The 17,636-nt window shown below is 39.0% G+C and overlaps 3 protein-coding genes across 9 annotated transcripts in view; 2 read left to right on the top strand and 1 right to left on the bottom strand.

Moving 5' to 3' along the window:
- The first annotated feature begins 64 nt into the window (after window positions 1-64).
- LOC107267460 (protein lethal(2)essential for life) lies at window positions 65-959 on the top strand. Its single transcript, XM_015739224.2, has one exon. The coding sequence runs from the start codon at window positions 181-183 to the stop codon at window positions 688-690; it is 510 nt and encodes a 169-aa protein (XP_015594710.1). The 5' UTR covers window positions 65-180; the 3' UTR covers window positions 691-959.
- Window positions 960-1,812: 853 nt separating this feature from the next.
- LOC107267457 (adenosine deaminase-like protein) lies at window positions 1,813-4,198 on the top strand. 2 transcript variants are annotated; one of them, XM_015739220.2, is made up of 6 exons: window positions 1,813-2,050; window positions 2,145-2,272; window positions 2,353-2,544; window positions 2,630-2,867; window positions 2,930-3,166; window positions 3,254-4,198. In XM_015739220.2, the coding sequence occupies exons 1-6, from the start codon at window positions 1,994-1,996 to the stop codon at window positions 3,287-3,289; spliced, it is 888 nt and encodes a 295-aa protein (XP_015594706.1). In that variant the 5' UTR covers window positions 1,813-1,993; the 3' UTR covers window positions 3,290-4,198. The 2 variants fall into 2 exon arrangements, with proteins under 2 accessions (XP_015594706.1, XP_015594705.1); XM_015739219.2 differs by having other exon boundaries at window positions 1,816-2,050; window positions 3,713-4,198.
- Window positions 4,199-5,092: 894 nt separating this feature from the next.
- LOC107267455 (protein dead ringer) overlaps window positions 5,093-17,636 on the bottom strand; it is an 88,702-nt gene continuing 76,158 nt past the window's right edge. For 5 of the 6 annotated variants that reach the window (XM_015739216.2, XM_015739217.2, XM_025084773.1 and 2 more), the window contains exons 5-9: window positions 13,506-13,689; window positions 10,708-11,063; window positions 8,844-9,180; window positions 7,850-8,046; window positions 5,093-7,774 (exon numbers count right to left, since the gene is read on the bottom strand). In XM_015739216.2, coding sequence (XP_015594702.1) covers window positions 7,617-7,774; window positions 7,850-8,046; window positions 8,844-9,180; window positions 10,708-11,063; window positions 13,506-13,689 — 1,232 coding nt within the window. In that variant the 3' untranslated portion in view covers window positions 5,093-7,616. The remainder of the gene's footprint in view (window positions 7,775-7,849; window positions 8,047-8,843; window positions 9,181-10,707; window positions 11,064-13,505; window positions 13,690-17,636) is intronic. The other variant, XM_025084771.1, reaches the window with a different exon arrangement.

The following is a 17,636-nucleotide window of genomic DNA, read 5'->3' as shown; positions in this document are numbered from 1 at the left end:
CCAATCAACTAAGGTTATTCTCTCTACTACAAGACACGACAACGTTGGACTGGCGAATTTTCTCGAGCGCGAGACTATCCAAATATAAACGGCCGAGTCGGCAGACGTATGCAGTACGAAAATAATCAAGGCACTGAACGGATCGGGTATTAACCAAGTGTAAAAGCACAAGTGAAAAAAATGGCGCTTATTCCTATGGTGTTTCGTGACTGGTGGGACGACTTCGAACGTCCCCAACGTCTGCTGGATCAACATTTCGGATTGGGTCTTCGTCGTGATGATCTAATGAACACCTTATCCCTTCCGTCGCTCCATTCATATTTTAGGCCTTGGCGCAATCTGTTGGAACAAACTGCAGGCCAATCGAGAATTGAGAGCGACAAAGATAAATACCAAGTGATTCTGGACGTACAGCAATTCGCACCAAACGAAATTACCGTCAAGACTGTCGACAACTCCATCGTCGTTGAAGCTAAACACGAGGAGAAAAAGGATGAGCATGGATACGTATCCAGACAATTCGTCAGGCGCTATGTTCTACCCGAAGACCATGACATCAATCAAGTCGTTTCAAACTTGTCATCTGATGGAGTTTTGACGATCACAGCCCCAAAAATTGCTCTACCAGCACCTGGAGAGAAGGTCATTCCCATCGAACAAACTGGCATGCCGGCTATCAAATCCACCTAAAGGTCCAGTGTTTTGGTATTTGATTTGCGTGGTATGACACGCCTTTGATTATAGAATCAACAAGAAACTTCTAGTTATGTTAAAATATAAAATAAGGATACATATGTATTTTTAAGTTTTCTTTTTCTTAATAATCAAATTATTTTTGGCAGACTGATGTGATTTTGTTTGTATCATAATTTTTTAAATAATTTTATAATTATAAAAAGTATTATCTTGTAACAAAAGAATTATTCGCCAATAAATGTGATAGTATAAACATACATGTATTTTAAGGGATTATAATTTTGTTCATTAAACCCAACTTAATCCTTTGGTGGCGTAGTTTTTTATAGTATTGTTGTAACAAAAATTTATTGCTGTTTACTAACTACAGTGAAAATAAAGAAGTACAAAAATTAAATTTCAAATTTTTTTTGCGCCTCGAAAATTACTCCTAGAGAATGAATTCGACCCCAATTATTAACTCTATTTTTCCTATCCTGCGGTTTATTTAAAATGAGGAATTTGGTGGCATCGCGGTCATTAATTGGGGTTTTGAACTCAAAATTTACAAATTGAAAATAGCGGCATAAAAATAATAAAGGTGGATTTGAATGACACTCCATACTCGAGCGTTTTTGAGGTTGCTGATTAGAAATCTAAACTTAAAATTCAAGTTTTCCCGTGTACCAATAGTTTTAAAATAGTTTCTAAACGTTTCGTTCATATTTTGAGGGTGCTCTGTAGCGAGTGACATTTCAAACAATATCCCATCCCTGCTCTATAACTAGGTAGTTTAAAAATTAATTTTTATATTCAGGGAGTGGGTTTCGCATAAAAAATTTTTTTTCAAAAACTTTTGTCAGTAACTAAAGGGAGCTGGAAGAGAATGAATTAGTGAAAGAATCCTTGAAAAAATAGATTTTTTTGTACCTACCCGATTTTTAGTATTTTAGCACCTTCTCATGAATGAGAAGTTGTATAGTTCCCGGGCTCGTTCTAAGGGTTGCTTTGGGAAACAGCGGTGAGTAGCGGAGAATCTCTGCCCGCCAAGCTACGCGTCCGTGTTCCCGTTTAGCTCGGCTACGACGGGATTCGTATTGTCGACGGAGGCGATGATCACAATATCCTACTTCCGGCCTCGCCGCTTTGATTTAGCGCCACGATTTTGGTATCGCCGAAAATCGTAGCGTTGTGCATCTCCCTATTCATCTCTGGTTCAGTGAATAGAGTTTCACGATCTGTATATAAAATCGAGGTTTATGCACTCATTGATGTATTCTTGTTTATTTAAAAACAGTAATTGTTCATTCTTATACAAATGTCTAGTACTGAGAAAATTAATTTAGACAGTTTCTGTCGAGCATTACCAAAGGTGGTATGTACCAATAATTGATTAAAAACGCATTTATAATTTTATTAGGTATTGTTATTAATTTTGATGATACTCTAACCTCAACTGATTTATGCAGGAATTACACGCGCATTTGAATGGATCTCTGAGCTTACGCATTATGAAGAAACTGTACGAGTTACAACATTCTGACGGAAGAATATTAATGGATTTACCAAATATCGAAGAACCAAATTCCCTTGAAGAGTACGAGGCTGTTGCAAATATTACTTGTTACAAGTTTTTTGGAGAATTAGAGACACACTATTTAATTTGGATGTGTGCAGATGTTTTCAGTTGTTTCCTATTGTTCACTCATTAACGAGCACGTCTGAGGCTGTTTTCATTGCTACATGTGATATGATTGGAGAATTTTATGACGATGGTGTTATTTATTTGGAAGTGAGAAGCACTCCACGTGCTGTGGATGGAGTAATGACGAAGAAGGAATATGTCGAGGCAATAATTCGAGGCATAATGTAAGATATTGATCTGCGAGAAAACCATATGAATTTGTGTTGTATTGAAAATTACATATTTGCTTTTTCTTTAATTTTACTCAAGAACGTCCAAAAATCGATATCCAGAGATTTTAGTGAAATATTTAATTTCCGTCGATCGCATGAAAGGGTATGAATCTGCCAAGCAGAACATAGAATTAGCCATTGAAATGATTGAGCAATATCCGGATTATGTTGTAGGCCTTGATCTAAGTGGTGATCCCAGCAAAGGCAGTGCTTTTCTTGAGCTTTTGGAAAAATCTAGAAAAGCTGGTCTTAAGATTACTGCTCACTGTGCTGAGGTATTCTGAATATGTAGTTAGAAAAAAACAGAAAGTGGGAATATGTTTTAATATTGTTCCAGGTTCCAAACGAAATTGAGATTATGGATATCTTGAATTTCAAACCCGATCGACTTGGACACTGTACCTGCATTCACCCCACTTTAAATGGAAAGGAAGAACTTTTTCAAAGACTTATTCAGTCTAACATTCCCATAGAACTTTGTTTAACTTCAAACATCAAATGCGGAACTGTACCTTCCTACGACTTGCATCAATTCAAATATCTTTATGAAGCTGGCCACCCGATATGCATTGCTGTAAGTACTACAAAAATCAATATTCAGTATTACAATTACGCAACTTCTCCGAAAGCCTTCTTAAATAAACTTGTACGATTTTATTAGCCCTTTACGCCCCATCTAGCAGCATTGCTGGCATAAAAACTAACGGCGAAGAAAATGCGTAAAGTATGAAGGGTTAATTCGTCAGCAGGAGTATCCTTTTTTAACGTCTCACTCTCATCACTGTGTTATTCTACAGGTTGACTCGTGTCGAGTGAAAGAAATGCCCATAACGGGTTTTCTTGCAAGTTAAAAATTCAGCAATACGACAATAATACTTTTAAACAGTGTTAAAACCTTTCAAAATGTAGCATCATGAATCTAAACAAACCACCCTCATGATACAATTGCACTGATACAATTTTTTAAAACTTCTATTAAATTTCACAATCACCTCATTGGTCAAGAAAACTTTTCAAGCATTATCCTAATATTGCAGTTACTATACTTAAAATGATATCACTTTAAGTAAGAAGGAAATATTTTAAGCAACTTTAATAACTACAATTTTAATAATTTCAGACTGATGACAAGGGTGTTTTTAACACGTCACTATCAAAGGAATTTGAGTTGGCTGCTCGACATTTTCAATTGTCACAAGACACTCTATGTCAATTAACAATAAACTCTGTGAAGTACAGCTTTGCCAGCGAAATAGAAAAGTCACGTTTGACCGACGTAATTAATGCCTTCAGATTTCAATCAGTATCCACAGTCAGTAACACTAAGTGAATAAGGTCACATATTGCATAAACCTACCAACAGAAACATGCAATATGTAACTATTACTGTGACATTTGCAACAGATACAGACTACGATGCAGCATTGCCATAAATTGCATGATAAAACGCTCAGACTTCCTTTATGGCTCGTTAAATAATTTTCTAATTATGCAAACTCGGTAAACTTTCAATAAACCAGGGGCTACGAACACAACCAACGATTAGTTGCCTGTATTTTCTTATAATAAAAACAGGTTCATAAATAATACCAGCGTTTAAAACTGACTACAATTCATGCAATCTCAAGTTCAACTTCTTCCTATCGTTCCAAACAAAAAACTTGTAGCGTGGCCTCTTCTAAGCGATGCATTCCCTTACTTCCCTTGGATAAATCTCTATAAGATCTCCTCTTAAATATAAAGCTCTAAAAACGGAATTGGCAAAATAACAGTAGTGCGTAGAGACCGGCCCATATTCATAGTCAGTACTTCGTCTTAAGTATGATCTTAGGTCGTGTACTACCATGTAATAAGATGCTGTTTACGAATACGGTTTTTTGTGTCTCCGTACTCGGAACAGGTAAATACGTCCGGGACCAGCTTTTGGAGGAATGATTACCCAACTTGGACATCACTTCAAGGGATTTTGGATGAATTGAAATAAATCTTTTTTTTTCCATTAGCAAACTAACAACGGGTATGGACATAAGTTGGGAGATCGGATAGTTATAATAAATAAATATTACAAACGTATGCGCATGTGCGTGGTGGCGCAACTAAAGGATACGATTCTATGAGTGATGACAACAATTGGTATATGTGGACCCTGGGGAAGGTCGCCGAAACTAAGGGCATGGACACGAGTTTTCGGGGCCCTACTTCACGCCCATATACTTATCCAAATCCCAGTATTATATGTGTAAGTTCATTTTCGCCTTCATCAATAATTATTCTCATATACAATCAGTATAGAATCATTATATACAGCCGAAACCTTACATGGATCATATGTTCACCAATTTTATGGTTAGCCCGTTCTTACCCCACGTACTCTTACTGAAATTGATTTAACACCATTTTATTAAAACTGCTATAGGTTAATTGGGCAATAGCGAGGGGGAGAGGTTATTGGAAAGGGTAGACTCGTGTTGATTTGGTACCCCCACAGACTTCAAGTAGGTGCTTAACTATAAGTTTATTTGATTAAAAGGCTGATCGATATTCCGTTCCTTCTTTAATGATATCATATATACAACGTTTAGCGTACTAATTAATTCATTCGTAATTAATATAATAAGTATGTATGTGGTATGTAGTTATTTTTCATTCAAATATCTTCTCTGTCTGTCTCTGTTTAATATTGTCAGCTGTCATTTGGTGCGATGTAGTTTACATGGTAAAAAGGAAAGAAAAAAATAAAAATATACTGTCACGCTATGGGTTACATGATTCGATAAAAATATTAGAGGGGAGGTAAAGTTTTTATACCCCAACGAACAATTACGATTCATCACATTGATTTTCTATTTTTTGAAATTAAAATGTTTTTTTTTTTCTTATTTTCGCCTGTTCTGTTTTTCTCAGTGAACAAAGATTATTGACGATCTTCGGGACGTGGAAATTTGTTTTCGCAAAAAAGAAAATGATTACAAACAACCAAAAGACAATGGGAAACGGATGTCATAAATTTAAACGCAACTGATATCTTGCGACGCGACATAACAAATAGTAATAAGTCAATAATAATAATAATAATAATTAATGATAATTAATAATGATCGCAATATCAATAATCAATTAATAGTTAATAATAATAATCCTTAAAATGATAATAGGGATGAGAGAATAATTAATTAATAATAAGATCGTAGTAAGAATTAATATCTAGTGTAATGTTCGTCCTATGTAACAGTCTTTTTGGCTAATCTTCGAACTATAAACAATAAAATACGCCATTTTCCTCCACGTTTCGATAATAAAGACTTTTTTGTCTGCGGTGCTACTTCATTGTTAATTAAATCTTCCTTTTTCATTTTTCTTCTTTTAATTACTCCTCGCCCATAATTAACTCTCGACTCTAACGTCTCTCGCGGTCAATATAGCGACATATAATATATTTGTATATTCATTATCTCCTTTATAATAGGCCGCGGGGTTCCATTCACGGCGTATATAAGTAAAACGACGCCACGTAATATATATCCTTTGATACGGCCGAATTATATTTTTCTTGTATTTTCATTAACGAACACACGTCACGTCCGACCATGAACATTGGGCAAAAAAGTGAAACTTTCTCATTGGCTTTTTCTTACTTCTCAACTCTTATATCTTTACTCTTCCGGTTCTTCTCTTAATACACTTCCGGTTGCTTACCGCGTGTTTTACTTGACGACACGCTGCCCGTAACGCGCGCTACATTTTAATACCTTACTGTCACTACGTATCGTATATCCTAAAGGCTATGACTAAAAACAAGATGTTCCTTTAATCTTAGACTATTAGCAATTATTGCATAACATCTTCTAGAGACACAGTATTCGCCGTCATATTTGTATTTCTCCGTTTCCTTTCATTTTCATTTCTTTTCGCTCCCTTGGTGTAATCTTTAGGAGAAAGTTATCCCACAGAGCTTTGGTGTTAGAAAGAACAGAGATGAATCGGAAAGGATATGGAAATAGAAATGAATGGAGAATACCAGTTCAAGATGCTAATAAAATTTGAAAGATTCATGGATAAAAGCGTGATATAAAAAAGAAAAGAGACCTGGCACCGAGTATCGCGCTGTTCATATTCGTAACTTCGATTTTGACATCCTCTTTTACAATTTCACTGCACAATTTATTTTCTATATACTTTGCGTACCCCTCGTCACTTCTATCTAGTCGCCGTTATTTTCTTTCTCCACCAAGCTAACGTTCACTATATACAGATATCAGCAGCGACACTTCGATACCCTACGATAAAAGAATATACAAGAATGAAAGGGAGTGGAAGAAAGAAGTTACATTAAAATTCCACGTTAAAGTCATTGGATATGTTATGTGACGGTCTCGAGTCAAAACAATGACCATTAAGTTTGTAACGCTCAATCTGCCATCTATAGGAATATCAAAGAAAATAAATAAGTTAAGATCCATTTTGATTCGACTGTAAAGCGATAAAAAATAAATGGACGACCCAATCGGAGACCGTTTGGGAAGGCTTAAGTTCCTGACTTGTTTAAAAACTAGACAACTAAGGACACGCGACCTGGGCCTGATTAAAAATTAATCAAATTAACACGAGACATCATTTCGATCATTGCACACGGATCTTTCACGCTTGCTCTAAGTATAATTAACGAATTAATCAGAAGGATTTTCGCGCGTTTAATTAGCTCCAAGACCCAGGGAGTTTAGACCCAAAGACACAAGCGCCATAGAACGATCAGACAACCAATAGAGCCAGGAACAACGTCTTAGGGTACCTCAAGGGACTGGGTACCATCTTTGGAATACCTTGGAGGAACATCATGGATCAAGTTACATCGACTTTCAGTGGTTCGAGAAATCGGAACTCAGTGTGCCTCCAGATGATTAAAAAAAAATCAGCTATCAGCTAGCAGTTGGTTTCTAGCTACGACTTCCGTGGCGTTTGGGTCTGTGAGGAATGGCGAGTCGACGGGACCCAAGAGGATCGATGCGCTAAGAGCACCGAGTTGTTCACGATACGACGCTTCGAGGTGCTTTGGTGCTGTTGCTGGTCGTCGTGGTCGTCGTCGCGTTCCTGCTCTCTGTTTGGGCGAACAATACACCCTGGTACATTACACCGTTTAGTTCCATACTGACGACCAAAGAATTGTCACCATTGCGTCCGTCACCTAGAAAAAAAATAAATAAATTGATTAAACATGCTCGTGTATCAAGTTAATCTAATTTTCGTCTGATTAGCTTACCTCTGTTTGAGATCTTAATGTGCGTGCCTGCCAAGGCTGGTACTGATTTTTCCGCAGGACTATCGTCGTCAGAGAGTAACCTCTTTGCTGGTGGTGGACCAGGTGTACCAGTGATCTCCTGTTCCCTTTTTATCTGGACACTGCCACCGGATGACGGTGGACTCTGTCTGGTCGGCGAAGAGGACATGGGCGAGGACCTAAAATACATTGAGTTAATCCCTTAAAAATTTATTCAGCATTTCATTATGTTTCACGATAGAATTTCATCTTTCTATTATACATCACGCGGACTCTAGACGCCATTTTGGACAAATGTCTCTCGGTCAGCTTTTGATGATCGTACCGTGACAGTGTTGCGTGTCTCGAATACTGAGGTTGTGTATTACACTTTTTATTATTCATAAGAGACAGGCTCGTTCGCGTTACGGTGATACGAGTTACGTGGAATTTCTAAGAGATGGCGCAACGAAACGCTAAACCCATAGATACTGCCCTTGGGATTGAAACGATGCGCGCTGGAAATGATTTTTCTTGTCCCATTGTTTTCCTACTCTTTATTTCCTTTTTTTTTTTTTTTTTCATTCAACAGTGCATTCACGACTCGTCATCTCTAAAGTGGCTCCATCTGCCATCTATAGAAATACGAGCGTGGCGCATTTAAAGTCATCCGCATTCAGTGTACGTTCTTAAGTAAGAAAAAGGAATAAATGTGCCCGCGGTTGCGTTGCTAAGAAACAAATGTATATCCTGATAAATGTCACCTGACCCGCTATACCACATGCAGATACACAAAACGCGCACATACGTCTTTTTAATGTATGTTCAACAGTATGTTTAAATAATAAATTTCGTCAATCGCATATGCGCATATAAATATGTATTTTATGTCGATAAAATAACGAAGTCGAATCATTAGCGTAACCATAATATATCCATCGTTGAAAATAATTAGTGTTGTTGACAAATTTTCTTTTTTTTTTAAATAAGAACCGACCTCAGACCCAAGTCGAGAGCCTCTCTCTGTGGTTCAGGACTGCTGTTTGGCGGCAAAGGCGAATGCGACGTCTGTGGTGAGAGTGGTGGCTGATGACCCACTCCAGGATAGAGGGTGTTATTGTTGTACATGTTCCATAGGGTAAGTCGCGACATTTCCAAAGCACTGAATGCACTGTCACGTGGTGGTGTCGATGAAGGTGGGGATGCACTGCCCTGTCGATGAATCATGGGTGGCGGTGTACCGCCACCGGCACTTCTTAATTCCTTATTCAATAGCTTAACGTATTCTACCATTCTGGCTTCAAATTCAGCTGGAGCCATTCCCGGAATTGGACCTGCGAAAGAAAAATTAATTCAATCATTTTTAAATACGTCCTTGTGTATTCGCAGATAGCATCCAATTCGTATCCGATCTCCAATACGAGCTGAGGACGCGCTCTGAGAATCATTATCGATAACATGGAACAGAAAAAAGAACCATGATCCCAACCAATACCGAACCCACGATCACCCCTATTAAAACTAACCCCAAGTAAGAACCGATAACCCCCTCTATACCCAGTCAAACAAAGTAAAACCATTGAAGACCCCATTAGACTGACTCAAGGCCTGATTGGCGTGTTTCCATCAACAGAAAGTACAGTGCCCACGGTGGTAATATTTGGGCGCTCTTAATCCCTACAGATCCGTCACGCGGAAAATCATCATTTTTTCTGTCTACCCTCCCGTACGTCGTTTACTCGTTTTTAGCCAGCTGTATTTCTACAGTGACGAGAAGGGGTGTTTCCATGTAGGACAGGTTAACTAATGTCAGCCAGTATTGTCAGCCAATTCACCCAGCCCGCCCCCATATATTACCTAATATTAATAGAAAAATTCTACACGTGCTCTCCTGAAGTCCACTTAGCCCGGACACGAACCAAATAGCAAATTGGTTTGAGAGTTCGTGCACTCGCCGATAGATGGGAGGGTGCGCAATGAGGGGCTCGAGCGGACGATAGGGGTAAAAGCAGCGTTGGTATCGAGCGCGTTCCCCGGCTAGGAAGGAGTGGAATAGGAATGCTCGTTAGCGAGAGTCATCCGTTAACGCCTGTCTCCCGGGGGATCGTACAATCAATTACGCCTCCTTCGCTCGCATCATCATCTCCGGGGAGGCCCGAAGCCCTAACTACCGATTTAAAATAAACCCGTACTCTCTCTTCATCGAGAGAAGCAACCAGGGACAGGATTTGGTGTGCGAGGCCTCACTGGTGGTGGCTGATGTTCACTGTCTGGTGGGTGATGGGGAGAGGAAGGAAGAGGGACGGGGGGGCGTGGCCAAGGGAGTCACGTGGAAGAGCGCAGGGCCGACGGGGCAAGGGGATGATATAACACATGCAAAACGGACAGGCTAGACCGAGATATTATTATAATGCGGATTGTGTTCTAAAATTGAGATCCACCAACCGTCACACACGAGGACGTTAGTCATTTGTTTTTTCGGTCAATAGTTGATCTCGATCTGGGATCTTTCTCCGGGGCTGTTAATTGCGGCTCGACCTTCTGTCCTTTTCCGTTCAGAGTGAACGAGCCCCAGGATGAATTTCTTGGTTAATGCTTTTCGAGGCTTTTTTTTATAGGCTGCGAAGGAGGGTGGAAAGGAAGGAGATGACGATACGGTGTATTGGGACCTTAAAAAGATTATGTAGTCTGGTATGAGATCGTATGTCATTAAGGCGACACTTTTATGAGCGGAAATAGAATGCCTGATTCGTTCGTTTTAAAATAAACGCCAAAACCACGTGATACTTTTTTTTTTTTCGATTTTCAGTCTTAGAAGCTTATCGACACATTTTTTTTGTCATTATAATTTGTTGTCTTACCCGAACTAGGTGGCTGACCTAATGGACCTTGAGGATGCTGAGGATGATGGGGATGGTGTGGGAGCGGTGTGTGCGCGGCACTTCCGTTCACCAATGATTGTGGTCCATGATGCTGCCCACCGGCGGCTACGGCTGTTACCAGTGACAAGGGTGACATCTGTGCGTGAAGTGCTAGAGAGCTTGGGGTGTGGGGACTTCTCTGTACCAGGCTATCACCCCCTCCGCCACCTCCTGCATATGCACCGTAACTGCTGCGACGACCTTCACGCCGATTTCCATCGATCGCTGCTTGAAGCTCAGCCGGTGTTGACAGCCTCCTTTTTTCGCACTCGTAAGGGTACAGATACTTCATGTACCTGAAAATTGCAATTTTTGGTCATACGCGCGTCAAACTAAGTCGCAGAGTTAAAAATTTTTTTAAAAAATTAAGAAAATTTTGTAATTCCTTACTGACTTAGGACTAGGTAAAAACATCAAGTAAATGGAGGGTCGCAAAATAATTATTTTGTCAGAAAATCGAAATATTTGTAAAAATAAATATATCAATATTTAATACCACAAATTCGATTTAAATACAATTAATATTTTTTTCGACAATCAACTATATTTTTTATTTGCCACCCGCAACATTCGAAATTATCACGTGACTATGTACAAAGACGGGTTACGGAATATACATTTGAAAAAAATTGGGAATAAAAATTTTTTTTAAATGCTTAAAATTATTAACAATCTCGAATGTAAATGAAATTTTAAACATTCTGATTTGTATTCGACGAATACCTATGTACGAGTAATTCAATTAAATTGAAAAACTTTGAATTTTGAAATTTCAATTATATTTTTCCAATTATAATTCACGCAAAATTAGCAATTCACAGACTATCATATCAAATTTTCTTTTAACTTTTCATTTTACCCACAAAATACAGGCGACACAAACTGAACTGACAAGTGCACCCGACAATGCACGTGTTTAAAATGTTCAGTAACCACAGGCCTGGATGAATATCCTCAATAATTTCCTCGGACAGAAATCCTCAACAGAGTTTCCTTAGTAATCAGATATTTATGCAAAGTAAAATCATTACTTTCTTCTAGTCCAAGAAACCGTCCACACCCACAGCCAATAAGTGGAGCAACGATCAGTGGTAACACTGGTAAATACTTAGTCAATTGCACTACCATAATTTCTCGGCCCTTAGAATACATTTCAAATATAAGCCGTCAATTGGTATCCAATTTTCAAAATGTACAATCAAATTATGCTCCACCAATTTTTTTCTCGTTTTATCGCCATTCTTTCAAATTGCCTGTCTACCGACTCCAAGCCAAAACCATTCGTATTTCCTATAGCGTGCCCACCAAAAGAGAAGCCACGTTCGGGTGGGGTTACAAACGAAATTCGTAAATATTCTTTACTTTGACATCTTATCGATACAACGTGTACAGTTCTTCAACACGTATATTCATACCACCTTATATTCTACGCATACGTAAGCCACGGCCAATCTCGAGCGTGCATAACCTCACTATATACCACGGCGTATAATTCGCGCGGGCATCGTTTCGTTTTTTACGATTGTCTGCCAGACTGCAGGCGAAACTAACCCTTGGCGTAGTCTGCTGCAGGTTTTCAAATATTCTTTTGCAGGTTATGTTATGTTACCTCGCCATTACTAGCACTGATCCCAAGCAACAGTACTTATCCCTTCCCAATTCAAAGGAGAATCCATTAGATCGTTATAAACATATATACCGAGAATGCTCTATAAGAACTGTCTATGCGCACGTATGTGTATTTATACATAAAGAAATATATATATATATATATATAGAGTGACTCAAAGAAAAACATCTACGACGTAAAAGTTTACTTTATGGGTGTTAATCAAATTCACGATTGGGTGAAGTTTCTTTGTATTATTATTATTATTATTATTATTATTTAACCTCTCTTAACTCTTTCGATTCTATATATCGGAAGGGATCTGAATAAAAAGATTTCTTCTGGGATAAACTTTGCCGAGATACCGAAAGACGTATTGAATGCTCAAGGTACTACAGTGGCGCACTCTGTACGGTAGCGTCTGGAAACTTCAAAGAACAAAACGATTTATATATTTCTTTTCTTTTTCCTCTCTCTCTCTCTCTCTCTCTCTCGTTTCTTTTTCATGTTGGTTACCGCTTCGTGCGGCAACCCTGTTTGGATAGTGTTATCATCATTACGCCGTTTTTTTTCTTTTTTTTTTTCGTACCACGTGGTCGTATTTGTGTTCTTAAGATGGCGGCTTGTATCATCCGCGTTATGGGCCTCGACTAAGGAAAATATACAGGGCGGCTCGCCGCACAAAAGAAAATCGTCGAAGCACATAATATTAATGTTGGCCCTTCTGGCAACACTCAAAAGCACGGAAAGGATTATAGGCGCGACGATAAAATAGTAGCCATCGGACGCCATAACCTAACCTGTAAGTACAGCCTCTGTTCTTTCACGATTATCGAGGTTACTCTCGTGCCTGACAATGAGTGATTTACTGTAGGGTGGAGATGTAGGGGTGGCTGAAAAATGTTCAAAGATTTTAGAGAACATTTTTTCTTTTTTTACTTTCCGGTATCTCGTATCAGGTGTAATTTCCTGTTTGTGTTCTCCTCTGTGCCTCAGGTGCTGATTTATTAAAATTACAAGGGTTGGGTCTTTTTTTTTTAGGATGATCAGTTCACGTTTCTATTTTGTTTTATCGTTATAGACATAGGCTTCGAGATTATAATTATAAACTGTGATTGGATTTACTTACTGAGTCCTCAGTGTGAATGCTGCTGAAGTGATGCTGGAAGGTAAGTGAAGTCCCTTGATGATCTCTTGCCATAGCTTCTTGTTGATCACGTCGACCAGACCACCTCGAGCGATTACTAAGTTATATAGTTCGTACAAGTCGAGTACAGACTTGGCCATGATTGGCAGTCGATTGATTGGTGTACCTGAGAACAAGAAGATAATGGATCAATGAACCTGAACCAGTTCAAGGGGACTTGAGCTACCGTGTTAAACGTAAAGAGATCTGTAACGTGTAACTGGTAGGCAGTGATAAATTTCACAGGCTAAAAAAAATATATACGTCACGATTAATTTTGAAAAATTGTCGTGTGTATTTAGTACGACTGTAATTAGGTAAAGAAAATAACCGCATGTCGCGTAGGAAAATATGTCCATATTTTTTTACCAAAGGTAAATCAATAAAAATCAATTGAATTAATTAAAGAAAGTTCTGGATAATTATAACCTGGGTCTAATTTTTTTAAAAAAAAAAAAAAAAAAAAAAAAAATTTTCCTCGGCCTATTTACATTCAATAAAGTCTCACGTGCCGATCGGTTGAGAATTCAAAAGCCAACGGTCTATTTTGCTATGGGGACTTTTTTACCATAAAGTAACTCCTCAGGGGAATCCCCCTCTTATAGCAAGGTCCCAGTAAGAACAATGTGCCGTCTCTAGCTAAAAGTACTAACGTATTCATCGGTGTTCAGGTAGATACATAAACCTTGAGGCTTTACGAGTTCGTCGGGAGTTTCGAGTGCAGTCCGGCCGGCGTTAACGAGTGTAATAACAAATTTCGCGACTATCGCGCAAACCCACCCTAAAACTTTACGAGCTTGCGAACGATCGGCTTTGGATTTGTAGACAGCGTAAAACGCCGTTTGCCTTACCTAGCCGCAACTCTTCGCAGCTTTGCGCTTGGAACGTACCGGGTTGTAGGCCGTTACTACAGTTGTTACTAAAAGTTCCCACTTTGATTCTATCAATGCGACCATCATTTCTGACTTTCTTAACGTTTTACGATACGGACACATTTTACTCGGCTTTTTAATGACTTTGGCAAATTTCTTATCGCCTATTCATTCTTTCCCCATATTTATCTCATTTCAATTGTGATACTTTCTTGTCGTATACCCAAAAGTGCCTTTGACATGATCGTAGACTCGTGCAGGGTCCGATGATCATTGTGACTTCTGATGTACTGTAAGATCCCGATTTGAGTAAGCAACGTGTTCCGTAAACATTTACGTAACTTAAATATTATTTATTATTTATTATTATTGTACAAAAGAAACGTCACATACGGCAGTATTTATTCCGATATGAACTATGAAAGTATGAAGGATATATATGAAAGAATATGAAAGAAAAAAAAAACCTGAAATATTACCTTTTTAAGATTTATTACGAAACTGCGAGTTTACGTAGGCCGCGTGGTTTTACGTAACTCGAGGTTTTGCTGTACTACGTCACTTTAATATGAACTTGAAGCTGGCGTTTGATCCGTGTATACTTCATGTGCACAGTGGGTTTGACGATATCATGACGATATATCTTCATGAAAATCAAAGTTATCACAGTGGTATCCCTACTGTACGTCGGAAGTAAGCTTGAACCGACCGTTAAGTTGAACGTCAGGATTTCAGTTATGCCACTATTAACACTAGATTGCCCAAGGAAGTCATTTAGACTGCTTCTTAATTTCAATTAGAAAAACAATTATGTATATAACGACACAATTTCTTAGAATTTTGTGACTTTTTGTACAACGTATTAATGCGTTTATTAATAATTCTAGTTATCTCCCCCCTCCTTCATTTCCGGTATATATATGTGTTATACCTATATTGCCCAAAAGCAGTAATTTCGACTGCTTGGGAAAATTTTACATAATCAAACGACTCTTATTATTGAATTGAGTAAATTTCTTATATGACCAGTTCGGCTCTGTATTGAAATAAAAATTTTCATTTTTTTTCGATTATCGTCACATGATAACATACAAGTACATGATAAATTGTCGATTTGGACGTATACTTGATAAGTCGCAGTCGCTCAATAAGCTAAAGTAGTGCTTGTTATTCGAATCTTTAAGCAGCGATACTTCTCCTAACGAGTTGTTTATTTTATTTCTTTATTTCTAAATTCATGAAAGAAATCTTGAATAGAGATATATAACTGTAAATAATATAAAAAAAATTAAAAATTAATTTTAAACAAATTTCTTTACGCATTAGTTATTCTTTCGCGATGCAGTCGTATTGACTGCTTTGGGCAATATAGGTATATACTAAGTTTCAGTCATTCTAGCGTTAAGACTTGAATCGTACTTTTGAAAAAATGAAAATAATAATTTTCCAAGATTTAAGCCTCCACGATGATTCTTGTCTGACTGAAGTCTCGTTGCGATCGTGATCAAATCTCCCCACGTGGACAGTCTGACACTTGAGTCTGACGAACTTTTGAATAAATATTTTCAATCTTAATTATATAGGACGGTATACGTAGACCGACTTGATCGCGACCCCCGCTTGGCTTCAGTCAGGCAAGAATTAACGAAGACTTGACGGATAGTCAACTAGAGAGCACGAGTACTCGATCGAGAGCAAAAAGACTTATGTCAGACTTTTCTCAGACGCCTCACGTACTTCGAATTTCTTTGACCAACACACCCGCGAGTATTCAAATAAATTCGCACGGCAAAGCTTTAATCGCGTATCGCACGGTACGACCAGACAAAAGGTACATTACACGCCATCAGGAGGTAGGGAAGGACCTGCGCAGCCGCCATTTTTGTTTCCAGCAATAAAGTCAACGGGGTAGGGGAACCGGCAATTTCGGGCTATCGAGCATGGCCCCTTGGGCTTTATTATTGGCCCTGCAATTATCCTTGATATACGCGGGCCTTGGCTATGGACTTTTTAATGCTCCAACGTGGCGGAAGATAAAGACGACCGTTAAAATGGCGTTCATTCGATCCGAGTATTATAGCCTATCCATAAATGAAATATCCCCACCACGCACCCACCAATTCTCATATCATAAAAGCTTCGCTCAAAGCTTAAAAGCCCTTTGCTACCTTCGTCAGCAGTCACGAACGATATTCCAACGTAAAGGCGCACGCTTGAATTAATGCGCGAAAGGTACGGACGATGGACCCAATGGACCCAATGGACCCAATGGAGTTGCCGGAGTTTGGAGGTTAGGAAAGATGGTGAACGAGGTGGAGGAGTTGTTTGCAGCCAAAGCGAAAGAATATGGTAGGGGAAGGTAAAGTAGGGATAGAAAAGGAAGGGCTCGAGAGTGTGGCGTAGCAGAAAGAGAAGAGGCATTTCAGGATGCGATTACGACTTTTCTTGGTAGGGCGTCCAATCAGCAGTTATTTTTATAATGGCGCTCGCGTCCCGACGTGGTACCGAGGCACGGTGGCCATTGCGCGTCGTCCGAATGACTTTCTGTCTCTCTATACCTTTCTCTTATTTTCTTTATTTCCTGCGTCATTCGTTGCATCGATATGTTTTTTTTTTCCCCCCAACAAAAACGCCAACGACGCAAAAATTTCGAAAAAAAAAAAAAAAAATACTATATATTTGACCTAAGTCTGAGATAAGTATCAGCGGACCCGAGAGCGCGTAAAAAATTTAAAAAAAAAAAAAAAAAATACTATATATTTGACCTAAGTCTGAGATAAGTATCAGCGGACCCGAGAGCGCGTAAAGACCAAACTCGATACCCAAGAGCAGACCTTTGGTCGTCTCATGGATAATTGCTATAGTCAGCGAAAATGTAGCGGTTTTTATGGGGCTATTGCGATGGTCCCCCCTAGCGGTTCGTGGGGCCCCGAAAAATCAAGGGATCCTCGGCAGCAAGGGTTTCGACAATTTAATAACGATCGGTTGCGCGACGTGCTACCCCTCCCCCCTGCCCCTCTTATTAGTTCGCATAGATAGGAAGGTACGGGGAGGGGAGGGCGGAAAAGAGAACGCTGCTCGTAGTAGGGTATATATATATATGAAAAGGCGGCCGGAGGGGAGGGTGTTGGGATAAAAGTAAAAGAGAGAGAGGGGGGTGGGTGGGTTAAGATATGAGAAGGTAAATGGTAGCTGCGATGGC

The sequence above is a fragment of the Cephus cinctus genome, unplaced genomic scaffold (genome assembly GCF_000341935.2).
Source record: "Cephus cinctus unplaced genomic scaffold, Ccin1 Ccin1_scaffold0404, whole genome shotgun sequence".
In the NCBI taxonomy this organism is placed as follows: Eukaryota; Metazoa; Arthropoda; class Insecta; order Hymenoptera; family Cephidae; genus Cephus; species Cephus cinctus.
The sequence above is the reverse complement of the archived record's forward strand: the minus strand, read 5'-3'. Positions and strand labels throughout refer to the sequence as shown.